General features: G+C 43.7%; 1 protein-coding gene across 3 annotated transcripts in view; it reads right to left on the bottom strand.

The window, feature by feature from the left end:
• Positions 1-13,416, bottom strand: part of ABCA2 (ATP binding cassette subfamily A member 2) — an 86,550-nt gene that overhangs the window by 44,756 nt on the left and 28,378 nt on the right. For 2 of the 3 annotated variants that reach the window (XM_060251758.1, XM_060251759.1), the window contains exons 4-10: positions 8,218-8,384; positions 7,625-7,752; positions 6,258-6,356; positions 4,402-4,587; positions 3,246-3,464; positions 907-1,235; positions 353-512 (exon numbers count right to left, since the gene is read on the bottom strand). In XM_060251758.1, the coding sequence (XP_060107741.1) occupies positions 353-512; positions 907-1,235; positions 3,246-3,464; positions 4,402-4,587; positions 6,258-6,356; positions 7,625-7,752; positions 8,218-8,384 (1,288 nt within the window). The remainder of the gene's footprint in view (positions 1-352; positions 513-906; positions 1,236-3,245; positions 3,465-4,401; positions 4,588-6,257; positions 6,357-7,624; positions 7,753-8,217; positions 8,385-13,416) is intronic. The other variant, XM_060251760.1, reaches the window with a different exon arrangement.

Raw genomic sequence — 13,416 nt, 5'->3', positions numbered from 1 at the left:
GTCTTGCTTTACCAGTATCTCACACTTAAGAGATACGCTGCTTTTGCATATATAAGTTCAATTTCATTACCATAGTTGATGGCCACTGATAGGCCAATTCTCCATGAATTGGCCTAAATTCTTTTCAAAAGACATTCAAGCCAATAACCATGCATAAACAGTTATGTTTACCCAGGAGGACAGGAATATTTACTAGGGATAGGAAACAAAATAGATGGGCAGCAAAAAACGCTCACCAATGTTCACGGTTCAGGGCTAGATAAGATGTTTCCTGCTCACTTAGCCTCAAACCTCATCAGTACAAGAAATTAGACAAGTGCACTAAGCCTTAAGCCACATTCTGACATTGTACCTTCAGGATGACTTTATCCACCTCAGTACCAACAGGAGCATAAAGGATCTTGGGATTGCTTGTCATGAGGTGAACAAGGAGCCCTAAGTTCCGCTGCTCTTTGCTGGTGAACCCCAATGAGCTCATGTTCCCTTGCTTCAAGGCCTCTGGCTCAATGGTCCTGCACAGGGGAGAACCATAATCAGACATCCCTTTTTCTGAAGTAGCATTGTCATTCAGGGTTCTTACAAATGTCTCCCCAAATGGGGAAGGGAGGTGAGAACATGGGAAGATCAACATGATAAAAATACAGCTACTGAAAACTGGCGTGTTCTGCACTGATGGTCTAATGATTCGGGAGCAGAAGAGAGCTGTATTTTATTTATTTTAGATTATTTTTATCTTTCTTTTCTTCTAAAACAGTACTCAAAGTGGCTTGCAAAAAAAAAATTAAAACCAGCATTCAGAATTACTAAGTGTTAATCAAATAGAATAGCTCCTTGAGACTATCAAAAATGTCTTCCCCACCCCCGCCCCGGCCAGCAAAATCTCAACAGCAAGCCCATAAACCTTACCGGTTGTTGCCGCAAAGGATGGGCTGTAAGCCTGCCCACAGCTGGATAAAGGCTGAGCACTGCCCTTGGGGGTTCTCTGTGGGTGGGTCACTCTCGCTTTTCCCTTCCTCTATGCTAGAATTAGTGCCGGAGGTGAAATTCCCTCCAGAGCCAGTGCTGTTTAAGGCAGTGGGAGGAACTTTGGTGGAGCATGCTCCCTTGGGAAGCAGTTTTGCCAATGCTGAGAGGATATCCACGTCCTTCAGGACCTTCTCCATTGCCATCAGGTCTTCCAGCAGAGCATGGAGGCGACGTCGAGCAGCTGTACTATTCACCTCATCAAGTTTCAGCTGTGGGTCAAGAACATGGGATTAATTCATGTCAGGATATTTTGACTTTCCAAAGGAGCAACCTCACTAATTCCTGCCTTCTCCCCAGAGCTACACTGCTTCCTCTCCTGGAATAGACTTCACGTCCTAGCCACTGTTCCTCAGAAGGAACCACAAACCAAGATATTCATGTTCCTGATACTTCAGCAACTAAGTGCCCGGATGGTGTACTGCTCCAGTATATAGAGGTTCCATACAGTTATCTTGTCTAAAAGTCATTGGTAGAACTATCCATGAATTTATCAATGGTCCATTCCACAAAACATCAATGGGGATCAAAACTACTGATTTATAGAATTCCCTGCTAGAAAATGAAAGTTGCAGCCACTAACATAGCATGATTTCAGAGTTGATTTGACAAATCCAAGAATAGAGACAACTGCCTACTAGCCATAATAGACAAAAAGAGCCTCAGTATTCAGAGACATTGCTGGAGACAGGGGGATTGCACCTTCATTTCCTGCTTGGGGCTCCTGGATGGCCACTATAGGAAAGATTATACCCAACCTGATGGACCATTGATCTGATTCAATCAAGGCTTTCTTTTGTTCTTACAAACCCAGCAACAGTTAGGGTTTGTAGAATCTTTCAGGCTCAAGTGCCGTGTTCTACTGGAGAAAGTTTTCCTTCCAGACGTTTAGTTCTCAGCTGCGGAGAACATCCTCAGTGGCGTTGCAGCCGGAGCAGGTGCTCTGACCTTCTTGGCTGCTGTGCATTGAGTGGGGCCAGGGCTGCTGGAGAGCTGCTATTTATAGGCTGGAGGGGGTGTGATGAAAGGGCAATTGGTTTGTGGATGTGCCCATTGTTTGGTGGGGCTTCCTGGAAGGGTAGTGATAAGGAAACTGGCTGTTATTGTAACAGTTATTGGCCGTAATAGCTAAATGGAACCTCCATGTACAGAAACAGGCAGATAATGGCGAAAAATTGAAAAGAAAGACAGTGCTCTCGCTCTGTTTTATTTCTCTATAATACATACATAGTGGTAACAATAACACACAAATAGCCACCAGATGGGGAAGAAATATAGCAGCATCCTGCTTACATGTAGCAATCACCTTCTCGCAATGTGCACTGGTGAGCAGGCACCTTCCTACCCCACATCTAGTCACAGCTGACTTATAACAACCCTTTAGGGTTTTCAAGGCAAGAGATATTCAGAGGTCATGACCCTGGTTTCCTTGGAGGTTTTTCATTTAAGTAATAGCTGAGGTCAACCCTGCTTAGCTTCTATGATTGGATGAGATTGGGCTAGCCGGGTTAGAGTGAGCAGGCTCCACATCAGAAGATAATATGGCACCAGGCACTGAAGGGGCTCCACGGAATCAAGGATACAAGTTTGACTATTTCCCAGCTTCTTGTGGTTCAGCAAAGAAGTAACCCCAGCATTAAGCAAGTGGGCAATTATAGCTCTAGATGCCAAGAAACAAAATTTCACTGAATGCCAAACTGAGCAGCTGGCACAGGCAGGCACAGACCAGGCTGTCATCACGGTTGCCAGCTCAAGAGCCCTCCTGCTCTGCCTTCATAAGAACATAAGAGAAGCCATGTTGGATCAGGCCAACGGCCCATCAAGTCCAACACTCTGTGTCACACAGTGGCAAAAAATTTTATATACACACATACACTGTGGCTAATAGCCACTGATGGACCTGTGCTCCATATATTTATCTAAACCCTTCTTGAAGGTGGCTTATACTTGTGGCAGCCACCACCTCCTGTGGCAGTGAATTCCACATGTTAATCACCCTTTGGGTGAAGAAGTACTTCCTTTTATCCGTTTTAACCTGTCTGCTCAGCAATTTCATCGAATGCCCACGAGTTCTTGTATTGTGAGAAAGGGAGAAAAGTACTTCTTTCTCTCCTTTCTCCATCCCATGCATTATCTTGTAAACCTCTATCATGTCACCCCGCAGTCGACGTTTCTCCAAGCTAAAGAGTCCCAAGCTTCAAGCGTCATCTTCATGCACTCACCTGATTGATGATCTTACGAGCATCTAGCTGTTCCTTCAGCTCAGTGGCTAGTTGGCTGAAATAGTCCTTACGCAGGCTAGCAGTCTTGTTGCAGACAGCTGCCTGGTATGCTCGCAGGAGTGGGCGTTGTCTTTCTGGGACCATCAAGATGTGTTTGAGCTCATCCTGGCTCTGTCTGCAAGTGAGTCTCTCCAGCACAGAAGGCGTGAAAAGGATGTTCTGGGAAGTAACAAAATCAAAACATCATTTATCTGCAGGTTGGGGGAAAACCCTAATACACTGGGAAACAGCTCGGGGAATCCCAGGCTTGATTCTGAGCACATGGAATTTATAGACTTCCTAATGACATCAACAGGAACATGTCAGGGTTATGGATGCCCCTACCCTTTGCAGAAGCAGGTAGTGACAAGCAAGTCAGAGAGAATGGGATAAGATTCTTTTCTCTCCTGATTATATTAGCCGCTGTGACCAGAGCATTCTGGAAAAAGTAATTCTAGAATGTCATTCAACCCTCAGGTATCCACAAAACTACATTTCCCAGGGTGCACCAGGCACCATGAACATCATTATACCCAGGCAGCGGGAGAGAAGAGGAGGACAAGAAGAAAGGGAAGCAGAGAGAAGCTTCATTTCTGCCCACAGGAACCTGTCCCTGAATACTGCATCATTAGGTATGCTCAAGAAGCAATTCTTCTCTGGATCAACTGTTCTGTTCAAGCCAGAGAAAGATCTGGGAATGGGGATGCTAGCCTTGTTTTGGTGCTGAAAGCTCATGTTTGAATCAAATGGAGTTTCCAGCTGAAATGATATGCCAAAGTTAGAAAATCACCAACCTATATTCACCCTTTCTAGCCTGGGGTAGACAACCAGAATTAAACTGCAACTGATTCAAAGTATGTGGGCCAAATCTATGAATGAACCATTGGAATGCAGGTAAGAAAGGATGGCAGAAAAAAGGCAGTTCATGTGTTAAATGACTTACAGTAGGCATCAACAGTGCTACTGGAGCAGTTTCTGCCACTTTGGTCACCAATTTCAAGAAAGCTTGTGGAAGCACCCAGAAAATTCCAGAGGTGTTTTTCCTGGTCCTGTCCCCCCTCCCCAAAAAGAATAAGGACTCTTGCTTCGGTTTCATCCGCGCTCCCCAATGCTTTACCTCCATGTCCTTCACAAAGGCTTGAGGACTGTAGGAAGCGGAGGGCTCTGCAGGGGGGTTGGTGAGGCCCAAGGCATGGGACAGGAGGTGCAAGAGGGCCTTCTTGGGGGGGCCCTTCTGGGGATAGCGCAAAGCCTGGCGCACCAACCCATCCTCCACTGTCCGCAAGCTGCCCAGAAGGCTTTCCTGGCATGAATGAGAGAGAAAAGAGGGCAGATAGAAGAAGCCCAGCACCACCAAGATGCAAGCAAAGGTTCAGTAAGAAATGGGGGGCTTAGAAAGGGAGGAATTGCTCTAGCAGGGGGAGAGGAGGAACAGCTTCAGCAACAGGGTCCTTCTCTATTCCTCTGTCAATATAAGAAGGTATAGTGTCCTGCTTCTTTGGCATCCTAGTGCCATGAAGGGGGGAAATAATGATTTGCTTGCATTCATTTATTTTCATTTATTGCAGAAATAGATTTGTGTGTTGCTCCCTCAGGTTTCCAGAGAAGCAACTAGCTGGCACAAAACCCAACAATTTAATAAAACAGATTTCGAAACAACGTTTGGGTAAATAAGAACTATTTACCACAGCACCTAAAACAAAGCTCAGGCAGGAGACAAGCAGCCAAAATCCCATAAATGAAGGAGCTACTATGGAAAGGCCCTGTCCTTCTGGTACCCATCTGCTCCGCTTCCAAAGGTACAGACATGCAGAAAAAAGTCTTCACAGAGGGCCTGACTTGTTGGGGAGCACATATGACAGAAGATGTACAGAGTTTGATATTTGGAGGACATTAATCTCTTTGAAACAGCACCAGGATACACCTGGTGTGCTGTTTAGTACATCTGTGTCCCATTTAATTCACAAATCTCAGAGAGCAATCAGCCCCAAATGTCCCCCTCCATAAGATTCCTCAACAGCAGAGTGATAGAGGACCTTTCCCATACAGTGAAGCGATGTAATCGGTGCCATGTGAAGGAAGGGCATCATTGTGTACTTGTTAGTTTGCTAAGGCATGTTTCTTTGCAGGTTCTCTGTACCAGTTTTTTTTACCAACTTTGACTGAATGGGAGAAGAAGGTATTATTGATCTCGTTTTCATAAGACTTATTTTTTTTAATGCCTGTAATTAGGAAGGTGTATAATTTAGTTTATTTAGACTTTTTATTTTCAGTGTGCTTTGGAAACTTGAACATGTATTGATATTTGTATTTTCATTTACATTCTTTTAATAAATGTTCATCTTCATTTTAAGAAGGCAATGGTTATTTAATGTGTACCCCAGATCCTGAAAAAGAACTCATGGTACTGGTATAGCCAGGAAACTCCTCATCTGGAGTTGGTGATATTCTGTGAGGGAACAAATTTTCCACTCACAGCATGTTCCTTCAAGCCTCTCATTCCTAACTTAGACAGAGTCTTAAAGGGGTGTGAACCATTCAGTCTAGTTTTCTTTCTTTATTAGAAACCTCAGTAATTATTTAAATTAAATAAACAGAACTGTGTACACTGGACCTCTGAACAGTTAAGGCCTAACATCTACTACATTTGTAACCCACTCTTCTGTTAAGGAGCTCAAAACAGCATGCAGAATTCTTTCCTCACAGCAATGCTGTGAGGTTGGTTGGACAGACTGAGAGTAATTGACCTAAGGCTGATAGGAAACCTGAACCCAGGTCTTCTTAATCCTAGCTCACAGCTCTATACTCTGCACTCACAGCTCTATACTCTGAAGGATCAAACCAAGACAAATCTCCTTTCAACCAGCAGGTGTGAGACACTTCACCAGACGCTGATCACAGCCTACCTTCTGACCCCTGCCACATCCCACCCCAGCATTCATGCACAATGGGCCCACTGCCAACTCATCTCACCTCAAGCTGAAGCAGTTTCTCGGCGGTGCCAAATCGGTCCCAGGGCACGTGAAAGCCATCTGCAGAGGCAGCAGAGGTGTCAAAGAACAGCTGGTACACCTGGAGAAGAGACTCATTAGTGAGAACCAGATTTTGTTGCGTCTTTGATTCAGGCATTTTCCCAAAGGCTATCTGCAGGCCACACACACACACACACACACAAATAAGCAGATTAAAGCCTTTGAGATCACGTAAGCACAACAGGGTTTTTTAATCTCTCATGGGTTTTTTTTAAAAGGCATCTCAGAACTTCAGTTTTCTTGATTTGATTTATTGGATTTAAATCTCACCCTCCCTACCGAAGCAGGCTCAGGGCAGCAACAATAAAAGCAACCTGACCTACAACACTTTCACCCACCTTCGAACAGCCCACCAAGCCTTAACAGTTACTACGATTCCCCTGAGAAGGTGGAGCTGTGCTGCTGCTCAGGTTATTGTCATTGGGGAACACTCCCAGGATGCAAACCCTTCCTGCTGAGCAGCGACTCCTCATAGTACCCAGAAATTAGATGCTGCTGGGACCTACCATGTTAGGATGAGAAGAGGAATGACATATCCCGCCCCCCCCCCCGCCAATTCATAGCAACAATCTCAACTTCTTGATGTTTTGCCAGGCACAACAGATGCCACAGTATTTTAGGAATTCATTTTATTGTGTCAGGAAAGAAAAAGAAAAAAGAATGGTGATTTTCACAACCAGCTTTAATTGAAAACAGAGATGCAATCAGCCGAACTGACAACAGCATCTCAAATAAATAATGATGAAGATGGTAGTGGTGGTGGTGATGATGATGATGATGATGATGGACAAGCTAGAAGGGCAAGCAACAAATGTTCCTCTCCATCTTCCCCATCTACCCTTGTGCACTGAGAGAGGGCCAATCAGGTTGGAAAAGTGGGGTGTCAAAAATTAATGCAGTAAAAGGCTACATTTTGTATCAAATGAGCTCAAACTCTCTACCACAAATTCTGCAACCCATGTAAATTGTCACACAAACTGAAGATTGTTTGCTTGTAACTTTGCACACTCAGCTCTGCTTCTTCTAACCTTGGGGAGGCTCAAAGAGCAAAGCAGGATATTGATGCCCAAACAAGTGACCACTGAAAAACGCTGTCCATCAGTCTCCTAGCTTCACCAGGTGTTAGCCAGCCTCTCTTGGCAGCCGCTTGGCAGGCTTAAATTCTGGCATGATTCCTTTGCCAGTTGTAGCCCATTCATTAAAGCCTCAACCAGGTCTCTTTTGGAGCCAACAGGTGTCCATGCCATCTTACAGAGCCAGGAAAAGGAGATCTTGCCATTTTTTCCAGAACCCCACCCAATCACACACCTCTTGAAGGTTAATGTTGGACCCCGTCAGCAGCTCAGCTGTCTCGTTGGACAGGGAAAGGTTCCGTATGAGAAACCGATGGAATTCAAGCTTGTCCTTGGCAGCAGAGTCCAGCGTGAAGCCAGGTACTGAGGAATTGGGGACAGGGAAGAAGAGGAAGACATTGTGAAATTATTAAAATAACTTTGAAGGGGGTTCAGGCAACTAGATTTATCACTGAGAATTATTCCAGAAGTAATTGCTTTGACTAGTAGGTATATATGGAAAACAGGGGCAAGCACCTGTAGGACATTCAGAAGGCCCCATGTTTAAGCCCCAGCATCTGCAGTTAAAAGGTATCAGGAAACAGGAATGGGAAAGAGAGCCTGGAGAGCCAATGCCAAACAAAGAAGACAGCACTGGCATCTTTACAAGGCATCTTCATGTGATGAGAAGACGATACACTTTTGGCTTCAGGTGGCTTTAGCTCCTTAGGTGTCAGCCTCCTAGGCCACTCTTTAAGACCAAGAATATAGCTTCCCATCACTAGTTCAATACAAGTTACCCTCTAGACAAAGTGACCTCCTGCACTTGGGAGCAGCCTTCACATTTACCTGCCTGGTTGCTGAAGTGGGTCTCCATGGCACTGGGTTCATTGCTGCTGAGAGACTCCAGGTGGCGCCGCAAGGACTCCAGCTCTTCTTCCAGCCCAGCATGATCTGGATCAAACAGGTTACTCTCCTCTACCACCTCATTCAGTCGCTCCAGCAGCTGAGTCACCCTGCAGGAAGAAACATTATTGGGTTGTTAGAGGGAGGGATGGAGTCCTGACTGGGGAGAAAGGACAATCACTCAACTGGCTTGCCTGTAGTAAAACAGCCTGGCTTGAGACTGGGGCAGCGGGAAGGGGGTGGGGAGGGTGGTAATGGTGGCTTTGTATTAAATACAGAGAACAAGAGAATTCCAGTCCAAAAGACCTCATTAAAGGAGGTCATAGCTATGCATGCAGTAACCAGGCTGGGAAAAGATCTCAACCTGATGCTTTGGAGAGTCATTACCAGTGAATGTACATCAGGGTGGCCAAACTTGCTTAATGTAAGAGCCACATAAAATAAACACCAGATGTTTGAGAACCACCGAGATGTGAATGTCAGATTTTTGAGGGAGGGAGGGAGGGAGGGAGGGAGGGAGGGAGGGAGGGAGGAAGGAAGGAAGGAAGGAAGGAAGGAAGGAAGGAAGGAAGGAAGGAAGGAAGGAAGGAAGGAAGGAAGGAAGGAAGGAAGGAAGGAAGGAAGGAAGGAAGGAAGGAAGGAAGGAAGGAAGGAAGGAAGGCAAATAGATGGGGGAGGGGGGAGAAGTGGAAAGAAAGCAGCTTTAAATGCATTCTCCAAGCCACCAGCTGACTTGTCTTGGAGAAGTGATTTAAAGAGAGAAATGCCTTCTCCAAGCCAGTCAATGGGGTGGGGTGGGGGCTTTAAGAGTCACAAAATTTGTGTGAAAGAGCCACATGTGGCTCCTGAGCCACAGTTTGGCCACCCCTGATGTACATAGTCCCAGACTTCTTATAGATTCTTGGGGGGCTGGGAAGGAAAGTGTGTGCCAGTTGAAGAGAAAAAAGTACTAAGTGGGATGGCCACACAGACTCAGCATACAGAAATCTTTCTGTTGCGTATCTGTATTTTCATTTTAAACTGCTGTTCCCCATCATCTACTGCTATTATTGTAGATTATTATCTCCATTTTCTGCTAAACTAAATTACCTTTAAAAGAATTATTACTGCTGCTTTTTTATTTTTGCTTTGTTTCAATGCCTTTCTAACATGGTTATTTTTATTGATTGTTTTATTATTTACACTGCAGCTGAAAGGATGTAATCATAATTTAAATAATGAAAGCAGTACTGTCCAGGTTTAACTCGGGTCCATCAATCAGTCTTGCCAAAGGTCAGCCTACATAAAAAGGCTCCTGCAGAGTAAATGGCTCTAGAGGGATCAGGCAAGGAAATGTAACTATGTATTAATGCTGCCAGTGACATTGCTTCCTAATCCTGTGGAACAGATAATAAGACCAGAGGATAAACAAAACATGCAAAGGTAAATTTTATTGAATGCATCTGTACAAATTTTCCCAATGTCCTCATCCCTGGCATCGTAACAGGAGAGCTGCCAAGGGTTTTGTTCTCTGTCTAGACAGGCCCTAATTCTGGTCCACACATGAGTGAAGTGCAAAATGCAGAGCACTAGCACTGGAGGAAGAAAGATCTTGCCCAATCCTCTCTGTTTGCTGTGCTGGTTTTATATTTGCAAGAAGAATATAGTGCAGGGAAACATTCTAAAATGTAGTCCTCCATAGTCATACTCCATAGAGCAACTTTACATCTCTGCCGTTTCACTGACATCTCATTCCCTCCATATCCATGAACCAAGTCTCGATTTAGGGCATACGTGTAGGGTGGACAGTACATTTTCACAAGGGGGAAGAGTGACACCACACCCGCCCCCCATGCACACACATCTGAAGTTCATCAGCAATTCTTTTACACATTCATAATGTCCACTAAGCCACATGTCTAATTAGAACAGCAAAATGACACACAGACAGTTATGGATAGTAAGTGCATCCCAAAATATCTGTGCTGTGTGTGACCTTGGTTGCTTCCTTTAAGTCCCTCCTTAAAACTCACCTTTGCCACAAAGCCATTCACATGGCAACCATTCCATCTATTACAACTAACACACAGGTGGTCAGGATGAAAGTAGACGCTTCCTATGGGCATCTCTACCTCCACCTTCTTCCTTGTGTCTAATTTTACATTTTAAATTCCAACCTATTCTTCTGCATTTTATTAAGCATTATGTATACGGACAATGCTACAGAAACAAGAAACTGAAGACCGAGAGCCAATCCTGCCCCACCCACCCCCCATGCCTATTCAGTGCTCAGGCACACATTGCATCAGTACTTGATTACATCTTGGCATGGCTTCTACTTATCTTGGGCACAAAATACAAGATACAGATCTCAATGTTTCATAGTAGCTGAGCTGTACAGGAAATATCACTGGACAGAGTGCACTGAGGAGTACAACACAGTGGTAATGGCTACAGTGTAGTCCCATCGGACCTTCCTAACTGCAAGTTCAATGCCAGATCGACCCACACCACATCATTCCCTAAGGAACCATGCAACACAAATTTGATAACATTCTGCTATAATACCAAAACTGTTTGAAACCAGTTGTGTGGTCTACACAACTCACGACTCTCTGCTTGTCTCTGGCTCCTGGCATTATATTTTACAGCACACATGGCCCGGCCCAACAAAGTGACATTTATGTCAGATCTGGCCCTCATAACAAACGAGTTTGACATCTTAGTTTTAAACACTTACTTACTCCATTTCTGCCTCTCTCTCTGTGATAAGGCAAGTATTGTACTACTATAGCCAGAAGTTACAAATTTAGATGGAGGGGAAAGGTGATCATTCCTAAAAATTTATCCAACTTGTCTTAATTCAAGCAAGCATTTTTGATCTGACACATGATCAAAACCTTCACCTCTTATAATCAGCGACTGGCAATCTTTTATAATTAAAGAGCCAAATTACGTCAAAATTCAGAGCAATAGATCAATAAAGAGCCAATCTGTATTTCATAACGGAACGTTCACTTGCATAACTGAAAATATATCACCTTCATATTTGATATGTTGATTAATAGCAGCATAAATTTATTCCTTAACAAATTAAATTTATTCCATAACAATTCCTTAACAACTTTTTGCAATGGACTTTCTGCACTATTTGGCTTATTTCTTTGCAGTGTACATAATCACTGATCAAATTCAGCATCATGCAGCTATTCAAGCTCTCTTCTGACAATGCTGACCACCCCCACTTATACCTTCCTAGGGCAACAACACCCCCTCTCTCCTCTTTTAAAGACTCCCAACTCAGACCTCCACTCCACTTCCTAGTTTTTGGGGCATAAAGATCCCTCGGCTCATTGGTTCTTTGGCAGCTCTCAGGTGACTGCCATCTTAGGGGTGGCCAGACAGGGCAAGGGAACAATGTGGGAACACTGACTTCCAATTCATTTGTATGCAGAACACTCATTTTGATGTTTAAGCCCTGAAGAATTTGGAAAGAGGATACTTCCAGGCAGCATAAACCCACCTGGACACTGAGATCATCCTTTGGAGCAGTGCCCCCAACCTTTTTGGCACCAGGGACAAGTTTTGTCAAAGACAATTCTTCCACAGACTGGTGGGGGTGCTGGGGTTTTTGCTGCCCATCCCTGCCCCCCACGGGGGTTTTTAAATGAGGGGTAGGCGAAGGCCACTGCCACACTATCCCTTCCACCCACCCGAGACCCAGGTGAATGAAAGAGGTAGTGCTTCGGAGTGAGACTGCACTGTCTCTTTTGGCCGCCTGGGACCTGGGCAGGCAAAAGGGGAGGTGCGGTGCCTCTGCCTCACTCTGCAGCCCACTTGCTAACAGGCCATGGACCAGTACCAGTCTGCGGCCCAAGGTTGGGGACCCCTGCTTTGGAGGAAGGCAATGCACACTAGGGCCTTTTTAGCAGCTGCACTAGAATTACAGAATGTATTACAGCACAGCTGGTATTCTTTCTAAGGACATTTGGAAGGGCTATAGAAAATGTAACTACTGGTTTACAATTGTCTTAATAATTAGTGATGCTATTTCCTTTACTTCTGAGCTGTTTGTATTCGCTGTATATAGTTTTTATGCTTTTATATTTTGTAAGCTATCCATGGGGCACTTTGTGCCAAAAAACAGGGCAAGAGATTGTTTTTAACAAATGAAAGCAACAATATAATACAATTTTGTATTACACTATATAGCAAATAGACTGAATTGGTTAGACTCATGATTTGATGCGGAAGATTCCAGCAAACTATTATCAGAGTAATCCTATGTGAAGATTCCACAAAGAATCTGATAATGTTCTGGAGACCAAAATAAACAATTTTCTATAAGAAAAATAACTGTTTTATAGATTCTATAGAAGAAATATGGGGTAAATATTATATGAAATTCTGTCCTAGCTTTTTCACCTCTGAAGTCCATTGTAAGAAAACTTGCTTCTAGGGCTGGATGGACTGGATTGGATTGCAAATGTTGGGAATGGGCTGGCTCAGATAGGTACTGAGATTTTTTGGGGGGGAGGTTTGGGGGGTGAAGAGAAAGAGTGTACAAAATCTACCACAGTCTCTGAACATATTAATGGAGGCATCCCAGTTCTCCAATTTTACCAGATTAAGAGCTTAATTATTGCAAGATTATAAAACCGTAAGAGAATTAAATCCTTTTGAATTTATTTCTAAAAATAAAAGTAATTGTTCACTTTCTAACTTTTATAAAATGATATATTCTGCCACTTGGGGTTCAGGCCAATCTTTTTTTTTATGGCATTAAAGCCTTTGGTCATGAATTCAACATACAGGCTAGGCAACTAGTTTTCTCAATTGGCCTGTCTTTTGTTAGCTTCACTTTACATTAAAAGTCAATTAAGATGCTACACCAGTAGGCTTTCTTCCCTGCTAGACTCACAGAAATGTATAAAGCAGTAACTAGTAATTGTTGGTACTGTGGACAATTAAACATTGATTATATCCACATCTGCTGGAATTGTTCAAGGATACAAAGATACTGTGCATGCTTAAAACCATCCTTTCAAGGGACATTCAATACATGGTGGAGTTTTCTCCACAATTGTTTTTGTTAAATTATGTTGAATCTTGTACTAAGAAATGTTAAACTCCTTCATATTATTACGCCACAAGAATAAAGTT

The sequence above is a fragment of the Heteronotia binoei genome, chromosome 12 (assembly GCF_032191835.1).
Source record: "Heteronotia binoei isolate CCM8104 ecotype False Entrance Well chromosome 12, APGP_CSIRO_Hbin_v1, whole genome shotgun sequence".
Lineage (NCBI taxonomy): Eukaryota > Metazoa > Chordata > Lepidosauria > Squamata > Gekkonidae > Heteronotia > Heteronotia binoei.
This window is presented reverse-complemented; position numbering and strand designations above follow the sequence as displayed.